Source organism: Panthera tigris, chromosome E1 (genome assembly GCF_018350195.1).
Source record: "Panthera tigris isolate Pti1 chromosome E1, P.tigris_Pti1_mat1.1, whole genome shotgun sequence".
Lineage (NCBI taxonomy): Eukaryota > Metazoa > Chordata > Mammalia > Carnivora > Felidae > Panthera > Panthera tigris.
Window position 1 is genome coordinate 48,529,190 of NC_056673.1, and position 15,918 is coordinate 48,545,107.

The 15,918-nt window shown below is 41.2% G+C and overlaps 1 protein-coding gene across 3 annotated transcripts in view; it reads left to right on the top strand.

Annotated features, from left to right (window-relative positions):
- The window catches only part of CEP112 (centrosomal protein 112), a 408,508-nt gene that overhangs the window by 319,942 nt on the left and 72,648 nt on the right, over positions 1-15,918 (top strand). For all 3 annotated transcript variants that reach the window (XM_042967095.1, XM_042967096.1, XM_015535456.2), the window contains one exon: positions 652-801. In XM_042967095.1, the coding sequence (XP_042823029.1) occupies positions 652-801 (150 nt within the window). The remainder of the gene's footprint in view (positions 1-651; positions 802-15,918) is intronic.

Sequence of the window (15,918 nt, forward strand, 5' to 3'; positions counted from 1 at the left end):
ACCAATTAGTATGGCAATCGATCTTTGTGGTTCAAGTCCCGCCTGTCTTTTTGCTTGGATGTCATCTTCAGCAATGTGACATTTTGACCTCTTTCTGTGCCTCTCTTTCTCCACTTATAAAAGATGGGTGATAATAATGTTTGTAAATGACATAGGAATTTAAGGCACTTAGCACAATGCACAAACCTTAGTGAGTACTCAAAAATTGTTGTGTGGAACTGGGTAACTCTAAAGAATGAGGTCTGTTCATTATTTTCTTTCGTTATCACAGTTCCAAGTGTTAGGAAAGGCAAAATAGCTTTTTTTTTTTCATTCTAATAAGTGTGTTTCTCAGTGAAATAAAATCTGACGCTTTTCATATTTTTGAGATCACAGATGTTCTTTCTTCTGATGAGTAAATATTGTGGAATGTTATAGTGGAAATGTCTTCCAAATATAATTGGTTCAGCAGTTGTTCACCATTCACAGTTTTATTATAGTCTCTTATTGTGTGGAATTTCATGCATTATAGTGTGCGATATGTTAATTGAAAATATTTAGTTTGTGGATTAGAGTTTTGCCAAATCCGCCCTTTTGTGGAGCATAAATACATATAAAATAGATGCCTCTCACTGAAGAATTTGAAGTTCTCGCATGCTGTTTTCATTTTAGATCATAGCAGAACTTCAGACAACCATTTCCTCTCTGAAAGAGGAGAACAGCCGGCTGCAGCTTGCTGCAGAAAGACGGCTCCAGGACGTTACACAGAAGTTTGAAGATGAGAAGAAGCAGCTGATTAGAGATAATGACCGAGCAATCAAGGTAATCTGAAGACTTCAGTAACCAGTGGTACTAGCTGCTTTAATGTAATTAAAAGGAGGGCTGAAATCCCAGCAGTGGGCAGATGAATGCAGGTATCTGGCTTGTTCACACAGCCTGCAGTAATTCCATTCACTGGACTCTACCTTTGATGTATCCAGTGACTCAGGCTGACTTCCCTCTAAGAGATCACATGCCAGCATAAAAAGTCATTTTTGGCAAGCCCAGTCCATTCACATTGAACAAATATTTGAAAAATACCCTGTCCTTTCTCTTGAGAACCACTTTGGAACTGTCTCTTGATATTAGGAAGACTGTTTTAGCCCAGTACTGCTGGCTAATAAATTCAGAAGTCAGCTTCCAATTTACATTCTGTTCTTTGCCCACATCCTTTCATTATGCATTCACATAATGAGAAATAACCTGTTTGAGGTTTGGAATGCCAACCATTTGATGTGCTTTGACATAGTACAGGGTAGATGCGTTGCTGCTGAGAACCTAGGCCGTTTCCAAATGGCTTCGGAGAATCATGCCTTTAATAGCAACAGAAAATTCCCTGGACCCTGATTCTTTAGGTGATAGGCAGTTAGATCTCAAAGTAGTTTTTTTCTTGGCTTCATCGCGGCGAATATTATTGTAAGTGTCTACATCATGCTGTGTTTAATCTGTGAGGATAAGCATCTGGAAACCTTTATAAATAAGATTTAAAAGAGAACAAAAATTTTTTTTCTAAGAATTTCCAGCAAAAGATTATTTTTCAGTGATTTTACTTTGTTATAACAATGCTTAAAGCATGTCGAGTAATCATACAAAGCGAGGAAAAATAAAAGAAACATTTGGGTTTTATCACTGCCCTTTTCTGCCTAACCCCTCCGTCTTTCTTTTCTATAGCCTATTGTGGGCAATCTGAGTAATTTACGGAAAAGTTAGTGTTAATGTAAGTTGCTTTTTAAAATACACTCTTATTTAAGCCTGGACAGCACTGAATGGAATAAAAACCCTTCAGATATGGGCAAAATCTTGGTGGCTATTCCTTCCAGCCTCCTCACTTAGAGGTGAGGACTTACTTTATTTTGTTCTTAATGAGATTTTCCCTATATATTGCCATCAGTGAGCTTTTTTTTTCCCCCTACATGTGATACATGACAAAAGAAGAGGTTTCTTTTTTTATATTCTGGTAGTTGAAAAAAATATTTGTGAAGCTCTTCTCATTTGTAAATGCACAGTAGGTACTCACTGATCTGTGTAACTTTCATTTTCGAGTTGAATACTTTGTTTAAACTCTTTTAGTTGTATAAAAATTTCATTTTTTTTAAGTTTACTTATTTTGAGAGGGAGAGGGAGCAAATGTGCACACATGAGCGGGCAAGAGGCAGAGAGAGAGGGAGAGACAGAGAATCCCAAGCAGGCTCCATGCTGTCAGCCCAGAGCCCAATGCGGGGCTCGACCTAGGAACCATGAGATCATGACCTAAGCCAAAATCAAGAGTCAGAGGCTTAGGGGCGCCTGGGTGGCACAGTCAGTTAAGCGTCCGACTTCGGCTCAGGTCATGATCTCACAGTTCATGAGTTTGAGCCCCACGTTGGGCCCTGTGCTGACAGCTCGGAGCCTGGGGCCTGCTTCGGATTCTGTGTCTCCCTCTCTCTCTGCCCCTCCCCTGCTCACACTCTGTCTCTCTCTCTCTCTCTCTCCTTCAAAAATAAATAAACATTAAAAAAAAAAAAAGTCAGACACTTGAGCCACCCAGACTTCCCTACAAATTTCATTTTAAGTGCATTTCTTTTCCAAATACCATGTGGTAGCTAAGTTCCAAATTTTAAATAAATAGTTGAATCCCAATATACACAGAAAGGGAAAACATAGATTTACAGCACAGTTTCTAGTATGTTTCTTAAGATTAAAAAAAAAAAATCTTGAAAGCAATATCACTAGCACAACTGCCTATTTTTAAGTGTTTTTGCAGTTTTAATCCATTTACCTGTCAAAATGGAAAAACACTGTGATCCTAATTTCCAAAAAAATGTCAGTTCCTAAAGACTGAAATTAAAAGATGGTAGTATATAAGTACATACATAATATCATATTAAAATATAGATTATGTGATATTATGACCTCCAAACACAGGTACCTGAAAATAACTAAAGTTATAATGTAGGTAAGCTACAGTTCATTTTTGATTGACTCAATTAGATTATGTGTAAAGTGAATGACATTTGTGGGTTTGTTTTTTTTTTTTAATAACCTACTTAAGATAAATAATTCATTAGCACTCCTCGCCTTGCTTTTTTTTTTCCAGACTGTGTCACAAAACATAAAAGGAATAATAGCTAATACTTACTTAACATGTACTATGTATCAGGCTGTCTGCCAGACATTTTTATTCATCACCAATTCCATTATCTCATTTAAGCCTTATAGTAATCTTTATAAGGAAGGCATTTCTATCACCCCCATCTTAAAAGTGTGAAAACTGAGGCTCTGAGGTTACGTAACCAGCCCAAGGTCATTATGTGCCTAATATTTTGTGATATTAAATATTAGTGTTGAAACAATAGAAGCAAAGAGTGCTGGATAAGGAGTGTGCTTGCTAATTATGAAATGTACTTCATCCCACTTTCTGGGTTGGGGATGAGCTGAGCTCCCCAGCTGGCGGTCAGGGAAGAGGACAGAGAGTAAACCTGATTCTTACCCTGCCATAGCTTACAATAAATAATGTCTCCGTGGATCAACAAACCTTCTTTTAAAGTAATTCTTTGGGGAGAAGTTATGGTATAGAGTAGTCTACTAAAATCCACTTATAAGGGCCACCAGAGTGGTATAGTGTAACCTAATAAAACATTTCTGGAGAATAATTTGGCAACCCCTATCATTATTAAATTGCCTGAGAGGCATGCCCAAGTTTGGACCCATTTCCAGAATTTGCCCTAAGGTGGAAGTTAAAGGGTTGCAGTGAACTTTAGCTAGCCAAAAGGATGTTTGTTCTAGCATTCATTCATTCATTCATTCATTCATTCATTCATTCATTTATCCAATAACTATTTATCAAGGTCCCGTTACATGCTAGGCACCCACAATACTAGCGTTTTCTATTTCCTTTCGGTATTTTTTTGCCATCGTACATGAATTAAAACTATGCACTATTGAAAATGGTGTTGGAGAAGCATATATAAGGATATTGAAAATGTTCACAAGATAGTTTTCGATGAACATGTGGTTTACAGGGGCGCCTGGGTGGCTCAGTTGGTTAAGCATCTGCCTCTTGATCTCGGCTCAGGTCAGGATCTCACGGTGGGTGAGTTTGAGTCCTGTATCGGGCTCTGCATTGACAGCACAGAGCCTGCTTGGGATTCTCCCTCTGCCTCTCTCTGCCCTTCCCTCCCCCTACCTCTCAAAATAAATAGATAAACTTTAAGAAAAAGAAATTACATCATAGCATTAAGGTGAACATGATTTCAGGTATCGTACGTATGAGGAAAAAAGAGAAGGAAAGCCAAATAGTCACAAAATGAGATAATACTCCAGATTCTGTATTCCTGTTTGTTTTAGAAAGGTCTCTTAAGTTAATTTTACTTCAACAGATGAAAGAAACTAGTGTCAAAAGAAGGAATTGTTGGACTTTTGGACAGAATTTAATATTGGGTTGAAAAAGGCATACATTAGTGCATGCATATTTCCTCTCATAACCCCTCCTTTCCACCTCCTGGCAGGGTGGTGATATTATTTTTACACTGTCCAGGTTTGTGATATTCACAATTTGTCCATAACCATAGCCTTTAGTTTAATACTCATGCTTTAATACTGTCCTTAATGGATGTGGTGCTTACCCCTAGGCCTTTTACCACAGTGACTCCGTTTCTAAAGTTTTTACTTTGATTTGGTTCTTAATTGGCTGGATTTCACCGTCAAGTTGGTTTTGCAAGACTCATGGTACTATCTTCTCTGAATTGTTCATGTTTAAGAATGTCTGCTGATTAACCTTTATGTTTGAACAATACGTTAGATGAGCACCATGTTCTTGTTCATATATTTTCCCATGAGGACAATAAACATTGCTCACCTAGCATTTAATATTGCTGTGGAGAAGGCTGAGCAACACTAGGCTTTCCCTCATGTAAATGATTTGCCTTTTTTTTTGAGAGATTCCTGAAGAAGTCTCTCTTTATTGTGTTAACTTTGATAGATTAACCAGGATAAATTCAGTTGTTAACCAGAATAGCTCTACCTGTTAAATATTCAATATATGCTTCTGAAGCTTAGTGGTTCTCCCCTCTCTGTAAGTCAAATTTATTTGTGGTGTCTGCATTTTCTCTAACCTGAGGGAAGGGAAAAGAAGAGCTAGGAGGTGTGTGTGTGTAGTCTGGTTGGGGTTCACACAACTAAATGGGAGAGGGCATCTGATGTCCCTGTGGGGTTTGAATTCTCCCAGTTTGGACTGTGAGAAAAGGAGATGAACGGGTGGAAAAATGGGTAAATATCCAGGCTGTCTCCAAGAAAAGTGAAGGGGTCAGGACTTCAGGGATCCACACCAAATTGGGATAATTCAAACTCCAAAATGACATCAGATGCCCTCTCCCGTTTAGGTTGCTTTTTTTCCTCCAGATTTGGTGATATTAATGAGATTTCTCAGAATTTTGTTAACTCATAATGAATGATGATTTGGAGGATATTGGCAGATATGGAAGTTGTATCGTGATGCAATACTCTAGTATGCTCCAGAGTTATGTTTCTTTCCTTTTTTTTTTTTTTTTGTATTGTTTCCCTTACTACCCTATTTCAGGGCTTCAGTGCATTTTTGCTAGTTTTTACTTTTATTTACTTACTCCATTTGGTGTTGTAAAATCTGTTTGATCTTAGAAGCCTGTTTGACTCCTTTATAACATTTAACAAGGAACCTGTGTTGGTCAGCTATTGCCACAATCATGCCGCATAACAAACAGTGCTGGCTTGGATTCAGGCTGTTGATTGGCTGCATTTGACTCCAGGCGTTAGAATGAGTTCAGGCCTTCCTCTTCATGGTGGGTTATATGAGTACAAAATGATGAGTAGGAAAAAACATCCCTGCAACCACAGCCTTATTTTCATCCACATCAGCGGGGCAGGAAAATTATAGAATCACTCTAGAAAGAGTCCATGAACATCTATGAACAGTGATTTAATCTCCCACAGAAACAATCTCTAAAATCTCCCTCGGCCCCATGGCAATACATTCCTAGTTTCTCTCTCGTTCTGAAACCCTCTTTCCCACTCCCATGCCTTGTCTCCTCTTCCTCCTTTTAGCACTCACATGTTGGTATTAGGCAAGACCTCTTCTGTTTTGCCTGTACGCATCCTGGACAGTCACACCCCTTCCATGTATGTAGCTTCCATGCAAACGAATTTTGAATCTTCATCACCACCTAGACTTTTTTCTGAGCTCTCAATCCAGACTTTTCTTTTAAGTGTATTTATTTATTTGGAGAGAGAGAGCACAAGCAGGGGAGGGGCAGAGAGCAAGGGAGAGAGAGAGAGAGAGAGAGAGAGAGGGAGAGAGAGAGAGAGAGAGAGAATCCCAAGCAGGCTCCACACCATCAGTGCAGAGCCCTACGTGGGGCTCAAACTCACAAACCATGAGATCATGACCTCAGCCCAAACCAAGTGTGAGACAGACACTTAACAAACTGAGCCACTTGGGTGCCCCTCTCAGTCCAGACTTCTAACTACCCTTGCATGTTCTCACTTGGATGACCCATTAGGCTGCTCAAACTAGACATCCTGTAAACTGAACTGAACTTCCTCTAACTCTTCCATTGCCCCCGACCTGTTCTTGTTGTGTTGATAATCTGAATTAAAGTACCACCACCCGGTCACCCAAATCAGATTCTGGAAGTCCCCTGAAATGAATCCTTTCCCTCCCTCACCTCTCTGAGGTCAATTGCCGGAAATAATGCCTAAATATCTGCAAACTCCTACCTCATTCCTCAGTCACTAGTTCCTGTCTTCTTAGACCGTCATCTTGTTCCTTACCTATCACAATCCCTCCTTTGTAGAACCACTACCAATAACTCAGCCCTCCCAACTCTATCCGTCCCACTGTCGATCAGGTAACCTTTCGAAAACACGAAGATGAGCATGTGGTATTGCTACTTAAAATCCACCACTGGCTTTCCGTTGCCTGCAAGATAAAGTCTGCCTGCAAGATAAAGTCTATACTTGCCAGCATGGCATACAAAATGCTTCATGATCCAAATCAGCAGTTCTCAGGGTGTCCTCAGACCCCTGTGGGTCCCGGCTGCCTTTTCAGGGGCGCCACAAGGTCAAAACTATTTTCATAATACCCCTAAGACATCACTTGCCTTTTTCACTGTGTTCCGCGTTTGCATTGATGGTATAAAACCAACGGTGGATAAAACTGCTTGTGTCTTCGCACAAAACGCAACATCGTCACTAAACTGTATGAGTAGTGATTAGTTTCTTCGCCACCACATACTTGTGCTCTAAGACGAAAATGGAAGCCATCAAGTGCATTAATTCTATTAAATGTCAACCCTCGAGAACACATCTTTTTAATATTAATAGGAGGTACGCACAAAGCGCGCTGCATACTGAGATAGGGCGGTTGTCTCGAGGAAAAGCAGTTCTGCATTTGTTTGAGTGTGAGCTGAACTCTAGGCCCTTGGAAGGAGCGATTGACAGGCAAACTGTGCTTATTCAGATTTGACTATCTGGCAGAGGTGTTCTTGAAAAGGAAGGAAGTCAACCTGGCACTTCAAGGACAACCACTGACTATATTGTCGCTAATGATAAAATTTGAGCTTTCAAGCAAAAAATCAGAAATTTGGAAAACTGGGATCAGCACTGCAAGTTTGACAGCTTCCCAGTACGTAAAGACTTTTCTGATGAGGTCAGTGGCATTACTAATGATGTGAATGGGAAGAAGGGGGAGGAATATAATGAAGTGTATCAACATTTGGAAGATGTATGTAACTCAGTGAACCAGTGTTTTCCAAATGACCAGTACCTGGTATTACCAACTCTCGTGTGGGTAAAAGATCCTTGCAGAGCGTAAAAGAGAACAAGGGATTTTAATGTAGCAGTGTGCAAAGTTCACCTCTAAGAGTTTCAAATGGCATAGTGCAGCCAACTTTTAAGAATCTGCCACTCGTCAGGGTCCCTGGGTGGCTCGCTCAGTTAAACACCTGACTCTTGGTTTTGGCTCGGGTCATGATCTCACGGTTTCGTGAGCCTGAGCCCTGCATCGGACTCCGTGCTGACAGTGTAGAGCTTGCTTGGGATTTTCTCTCTCCCTCTCTCTCTGGCCCTCTGCCACTCGTGCTGTCTCCATCTCTCTCAAAATAAATAAACTTTAAAAATGTAATAATAAAAAAAAAAGAATCTGCCACTCGTCAAGTTTTGATGTTGTCCAGAGGAATATCCACAATCATCTGAAAAGGCTACTAAAATACTCCTTCCTGGTGCACCTGGTGGCTCAGTCAGTTAAGCATCCGACTCTTGGTTTCTGTGCTTGGTTTCAGTCGGTTGAGCGTCTGACTTCGGCTCGGGTCATGATCTCGCCATTGCTAAGTTCAAGCCCCACATCAGGCTCGCTGCTCTCAGCACAGAGCCTGCTTCAGATCCTCTGTCCACACCCCCCTCCGCCTCTCCCCAGCTCACACTCGCTGTCTCAAAAGTAGTAAAAAAAATAAATAAATAAAAAATTAAAAAATAAAAATTGAGTGCAGAAGCAGATATGAGAATCCAGCCACCTTCTACTAAGCCAGACATTCAAAAGATTTGGAAAAAAGGAAAACATAGCTGCTCTCCTCACTAATTTTTTTTGCTTTGGAAAACAGTCATGCCTTATGAAAAATACGATATTTATAGTCACACATAATGGATTCATGACTTACTTTAGAATGAATATGTACACACATATTTTAATGTTCCTTAATTTTAACTCCCAGTGTGGTCAATATCAACAGAACACACATAAACAAAACCTCTTCTGAGTTTTTAAGAGCGTAAAGGGGTCCAGAGACCAAAAACTTGGAGAGCTTCTTGTCTAGATGCTGCCCTTTTGTCCACCTCATCACACGCTCCTCAGCATTCGTGTTGAGATCCCACGAACCGTGTGTGAGGTCCTTTCCTTATTTAAGATTTAAATGTCGTCTTTTCCGTGAAGGGTCAGAGTAGGAAGGTCTTGCCAGCGTTGGCCACTCCTCTAGTGACTTTTCTGCTGCGCTGTGACACTCGTCCACAACCTTTTATCCAAAACCTTGATGTTGGATAGGTTTTGCAAATCAGGGTTTGCAGATTCCAGGAAGGTGATTCGAAGCTTGTCCTTTATCCCCGGTGGGGTGGGGGCGGCACGCTGCACCCAGACACGCGAGTGCACAGTGAAACGTGCCGGTATAACAGAGAGAGGCAGAGAGAGGGGCAGAGAGAGGCTAGGAACCCTCACAGCAGCAGGCAGGTTTTCTTGTCTCACAAGTTAAACCACAACCTTTCAAAAATAATTTGTGGTTTCTGGAGGATTTTTGCATTTCAGGATTGCAGATAGGCGATTGCAAAACTTGTCTTTTGATTAATTCCTTCCTCACCAACTAGACTCTGAGCTTCTTGAGAACGGGCCCTTGCTGCAACATTTGGACCAGGGGAAGTGCCAGAAATGTGCTGAATGAATGAACGATGCCGCCTCATACATCCAGGCTCTCAGCACTAAGAACATCAATTCGTTCTCGTGTTATTCATTCTCATGTAAATATTTTGGGGTGGTATAGCAGATATCCATAAATAACTTCGATCTTGTGATAACAGGGAGTCGTTCCGCCTGATTAGGTGGGTTCAAATAAAATACCCTGCACCTTGCATATATTATCTGAGAGGGTAATCTGCATACACCAGGGGAAGGCTCCCAAAAGGCTGTCCACTGAAGCAAAGTTATCTGAATGTTAGTTGGCAATATCCACTGAACTCACAGAAGTTCACTGGGGGAAAATTGTTAGAAATAGTTCTATAGAAAGACTGTGGAACATTCTTCTGGCATCACTGCCCCACCAGGGCTAAGCCCTTTCTTTGAAGCTGGAGTATTGAAAGTTCCTCACTGTGAAGCCAGATGTCCAAGCAGAGATTTCATATCAAGGAGAAATGTTGTAAAATTTTTGCTTGCAGGCATAGAAAAGAGATTTTAAAGCATTGATGCTTCTCTCCCTTGGCCACTGACTGGAGTTCACGAGAAAAGGTCGGCTGCCAGTAGGACATCTAGAAATCTGGTCTGTATTACCAGAAGGGCTTGAGGGGGGAAAAGAGAATATTTCATAAGATTGGGCAATTCTCACTGTGCTAAAAGCTTACAGGAATCCATTTCCCAAAGAATAAAATTACAAACCTCATTGTGGGGTTTTAGTAGCATTGAGAAACAGAAAGAAATCTCAGTGCCTAGCATCAAATGGCTTTGTTTGGAACCTGTTCATTATTTAATTCTTGTCTCCCCTGCATGCATGTCCTAAGGGCGCAGGGGAAGTGGCATTTTCTTTGTGCCCTCCTGAATTAGAATTAATAATGCTAAGAATAGAAATGTATTTTCCATCCCACCCAAGAAGGCTTGCCTGCACCCTCAGAAAGGAAGACAGAACCATTCAGTCATACTAGCAGAAAGCCTAAGTGCCATTTTCCAGGAAGAATGCTCTGGAAGATAATTGGGTACCGTGTGGTAGTGAATTATGACCTCGCTTCCTAGAGCAAGAAGAAGCAAGAACAATAAATGAGCCGAGAAGAAATGAACATTCTCTCCCACCCCCAAAGTAGTTTACCCCATACCTTTCCTTCAGTTCTGTTCTCTGGCAAAATTTTATTTTATTTAAAGACGAGTTATTTTATTATTTTTTCAGTAGACAAAACTTTCAAGCGTTATGAAAAATTCCTTCGGCCTCTGGGACACTGCCTTGTATATACTAAGGGATCAATTAGGGTTCGATGAAGGAATGCGTGAATGACTGAGAGCGATTCAAAGAATATAGGTGAAAACAGATTCTGCTTCACCAACGGCTGGGTAAACTCTTTGGAAGTCACTACATGAATTTTATTACTGCATGATCCAAAGTATGAACTGCTTTGGTGAATCAAATATCGGAATATATCTGCATCAGTTTCTTTTATATTTTAAAAACTTAAAAAATAACTATTTAGAAATATTTTAATCTTTAATACTTCTGAACTATATCAGAAACTATTACAAAGTCAGTATGATGAATATAACGAGCACTGAAATACATTAACCGTAAGCCTCCACAACCAAAATTACTGAATGATTACTATGTGTATACATATGTGTATATACACATAATTATATATATTCACGTACATGTGTATATTCAGAAGCACTGGGTTAGAAAGAATTTTAATTGTTAGAAGGCTTGGTCATGATTTCATATATTCATTATATTAAATAATTTTGTGATGTCTTGCTTTAGTTGGCTGTTTGTCCTCTCTCTCTCTCCCTCTCTCCTTCTCTCTCTCTCTCTCTCTCTCTCTGTCTCTCTGTCTCTCACTCCTCTCTCTCGAGCAGAGAACCTGGGTTTCTGTTGAGTCTCGGGTGATTCCTGATAAACCTCTCTTTTACTGCTTATCAATAGTGAAATTTATGCCTCTTCCTTTTACAAATCATAATACTATCTCCTGCTTCCCAGGATTTATTCCTAAAGAATTCAACTTGTTGGGGTGCCTGGGTGGCTCAGTCACCTAAGCATCCGACTTAGGCTCAGGTCATGATCTCACGGTTCATGAGTTCGAGCCCCGCGTCGGGCTCTGTGCTGACAGCTCGGAGCCTGGAGCCTGCTTCCGATTCTGTGTCTCCCTCTCTCTGCTCCTTCCCCGTCTGTGCTCGCTCTCTCTCTCTCTCTCTCGCTCTCTCTTTTGCTCTCTCTCTCAAAAATAAATAAACATTTAAAAAATAATTTAAAAAAACACAAAAAAGACTCCATTAAAAAAAAAAATTCACCTCGTTGCTCTTGTCTTCTGTACTTTCTCCCCCACCATCAGCATGGGTGACAGCAACACCCAGTCGGTGTGCTGGCCCAGGCTTGTACTAGCTGGAGCGAGCTGATTGTTACACTGTTAGGAATTCTGCCAGCTGAATCCGTGCGCACTGCTACAAAGACTTTTTGAGAGCCAGTTATTCGGTATTTACTAGAATACTGCCGCTACAAGCGTTCCTTTGCCCCTACTTTCTTGGCGAAACCAACTTCCAACTCTTGGTCACCACGCACATGGTGCTGCTCAACCTTCTTAAAACAAGGAGGAAATGGATGGGCAGGTGGATAAACAGCATTCTGTTATCCCTCTTGCTTCTCTCGCTAGCTGCCGACCAGCCACTTGCTCTGCCTTTTTGGGTATGTGCTATATGATTCAACTCTTCCAAATGTTCCCTTAGCGTCCCTTTTCCAATCCCAACATGATAACGGGAAGTTTGCAAAGTGACCTGTTACCTCTTCTCTAAATTCGGTGGTGTTTTCCCATTTCTACTCGTCCACTGACTCAATGCAGCACTTGACCATATTGACCAACGGTTTTCCTTCCAGAACAGAGGTTGGTGAACTTTTTCTGTAAAGGGCCAGATAGCAAATATTCTAGGCTTTGTGGGCCATAAGATCTCTGTGGCAGCTCTTCGGCTCTTGCTTCTGTGGTGTGAAAGCAGCCTTAGACGATATCAACAAATGGGCGTGGCTGTGCTCCAATACAACTTTATTTTTATAAAACTTTATTGGGCCCGTGGGCCATAGTTTGCTAACCGCTGCTCTCGAAACTCACTCTTCTCCTAGTTTAGACGGGCTTTCTCTTATTTCTTTCCTCTACTGGTCTCTCTTCCTCCCTGTGGGTGTTCCCCGAGTCTGTGTCCCCGGCTTTGCTTCTCCTTTTCCCTTCCTCCATGAGCTCATCCCCCGTGTGACTTCAGCTGTCACTTCTACAGGGATGCTTCCCAGAAGCCTCAGCCTGGTTCCCAGTTGTTCTGTATCTCACACTGCCTGTAAATCAGCTTCATTTAGAGAATGCACTATTTCAGACGCAGTAACTACAACGCTGGATTAGCATCTGCCCTTCCAAACTGGCTCTTCTTTAGTCTGTCGGGGCTACCCCCAGTCTTTCTGTTTCCTTGTAGAAATGTCGGGGTCATCTTTGTCCTTTCTCTTCCTTCATCCCAACTCATCCCATTCTGGTCTGTCCCCAGAATGCTAGAATATATTTCTTATTCCTCTGCTCTGACCCTTCTTCAGAGCCCTTCTCAACTTGCGCCTGATTGAAAACAGCCTCCTCTCAGCTGGCGTCGCTGCCAAAAGTGTCTCAGCTCAGTCCAGTATGAAGAACTCTGCCAGAGAAATCTTAAATCGCTGATTTCCCTGCCTTACCAAGCGTGGCTGGAAATCAATAGGAAGAGACTAACAAGCCAGTGGACCAAAAAAAGCAAAGGATATGGACCCAAAATTCAATATCCAGCGAACCTGTGAAAAATATGCTAATTCTCATTCATAATTAAAGAAATGTAAATCAAAACTGCAAAGTTCTGAAGGGCTCGGCTGCCACTTGGTAGGCATAAATTTTGAATCTGAAAAAATACCTGAGAATGCACGGTTGTTGGAGCATAAGCGGGGGCAGCCTCTGTGGAAGGCAGACACTTTACAAACACACGGCCTTTGTCTCAGCAGTTCCGCAGGTAGGAAGTGATCTGTGGACACACCTTTGAAGACAGGCACTATCTTTGTAACATTACTTGAGCGAAAAGCTAGGAAAACTATGAATTGGGGTACGCACATCCATACAAAGGAATACCACGAGGCCATTTGAAAAGAATGAAGTAGGTCTCTGTGGGAAATGAGACAAGATCGCTAGCATGTTGTGCGTGAAAAGACCGTCACATACATTTAAATTTGCTCCGATGGGTCTCAAGATGGCGCAAGTGGCCATTTGGGGGGATAGGGCTTTTTGGTTTTCATTTTCTGTGCTTTGATGATGTTTTAATTTCTTGGAAGATCACATTAGTAGACTGAACTTAGAGGGTTGCTTCTAATGCAAGATCCAGACCTTCTGCCAGGCTTTCAAAGCCCATCCAGATTTGTCAGTATTTCTCCACATGGACATTCTGTTCTAGCCAACTGGTCTCGCTGCTCCCAAGTCCGTGTCAGTGCCTCCATCCGGCCTCCATTCATGCCGTGTACCTTCCATTCATGCTGCGGCCTCTTCTCCACCGCTCAGACTTGTCAAGTATTAGCAAAGCCATCTCAGGGTCCCACCTGCCTCCTCCAGGAAGCCTTTCTGACTGCCCCTCCCCGGGGACCTTCTACTTTCATGAAGCTCTCAACACTTACTGATTCTTTCATTGTTTCTGGTTTCTGCATAGCACCCACATTAGTGGGCACCCCAAAATATGGACTTAGTTGATTTAAAGAATATAATTTCTCATTATTACATGCTAAGTTTTGAGTCTATTGTGGTATTTTTTAAAGGCAGTTTTAAGCATATCATCACCAACCTTGCATTTAAAAGAAGTAGGGACACACACACACACACACACACACAAACTGCAGTTAAATATCTAAGGCTTTGGGTTGGCAAACTCCTCTTTTAAGACGCAGACATCCTTGGTGTGTTAACATACTAAAAAAGCACTTGAAGTCGTTCACGCTCTAATGTGAGATTGTTTAATCAGACTTTCTTCCCAACAATTAGATGAGATCATCTCATTTGTCGGACTAGGAAGTGGTATTTGGAGCAGAGAGCTACAGGGTATTTAGGGGCGTGGGGCACAGAGCTCGGGCAGGGCCGGCAGCTCTGAGGGCAGGTGGGGAGGCCACAGTGCACAGGGAGGAGGCTAGACAGGGGTGGGAGGAAGGGCCCTGGATCCCGATGCCTGGTGGGACTTTGTTTGTCATCAGCTTTGTTGCTACAGAAGTGTAACACCTGACTTCCTAAGTTTGTCTGACTCTATTTTATATGATTCCATGTTGATAGGTATAGGTTGAGATTTGGGTAGCTTTTCACAAAAGGAAATAGGGTGGATGTATATATGTATGTGAGTGTATGTATTTGTGTATGTGTGTGTTGGTGTGTATATACTTTTCCAAAAAAGATAGAATGAGTGTGCATACATATGTACCTACATGTATATTTTCCAGCAGTGATTACATATTCTTAGTGAGAACAGGGTAAAGCTGTGAATAAACAGTTGTATTATCATTGTTTATTCTGCATAAATGTGCCTTATAAATCATGGAACAAAATTTAAGACACGCCTAGCTCATTCTGCCGTGTGTGTGTGTGTGTGTGTGTGTGTGTGTGTGTGTGTTTAGGGAATTTGTTGCATAAGGAAACATAGAATGTAGAGAGTTAATTGATAGCTTTACCGGAATATCTAAGGAACTAAATCAAAATCAGTAAATGAATCAAAATAAATCTAGTTTTTGTACGTGTATTGTGTTTTCCAAACGCATACAATTAAAAAGCAAAGAAAAAAAGAACTAACGTGATGCTGTTGAGCCGTCAGGAAAGACCAAAATGTCACTTTCAGGTTGTCACTAGGAGGCTGTTGCTACCACGGCACAGAAGTAGCAGCTGAAACCAAAGATTTGGAGCGCAAGAGATCTGGGGTGGTTGGTGGGTTACAGGAATGCTTTAATGTTGGAAGCACACAGGAAAAAGTGGAATTAAAAACAAAGAAACAGCCCCCATTTTCTTCAAGAGAGGCAGAACGCTTTTGCTTTTATGTTTCTGTCACTTGCTCTAGGATTCTTCATCAAGCCCTCTAACCACCTAAATAAATATTCATATAGCTGTTCACCACCTCATTAATAAAACAAGATTTGGTGGTACAATATTTCAGAGTAACATGTGATTTGCATCTCACCCTTGTTTAACTTTAAATCTCAAGCAATTAATAAATTAGACTCGAGAGCTTTTTAAGAAGTAACATGTTCCATGCACCACAAATTGCATTATTTTTATGTGTAAATAATGATGAAAGGAGAGATTGTTCCTTTGATGTCTATAAACTACGCTGTAAAATATGCAGAAAACATTCTTGAGTTTAGTTGCAGCCAAAACAAATAGACTAGTTCATAAAACAAAGCAGCAGCATTCTTAGAAACAAGCATT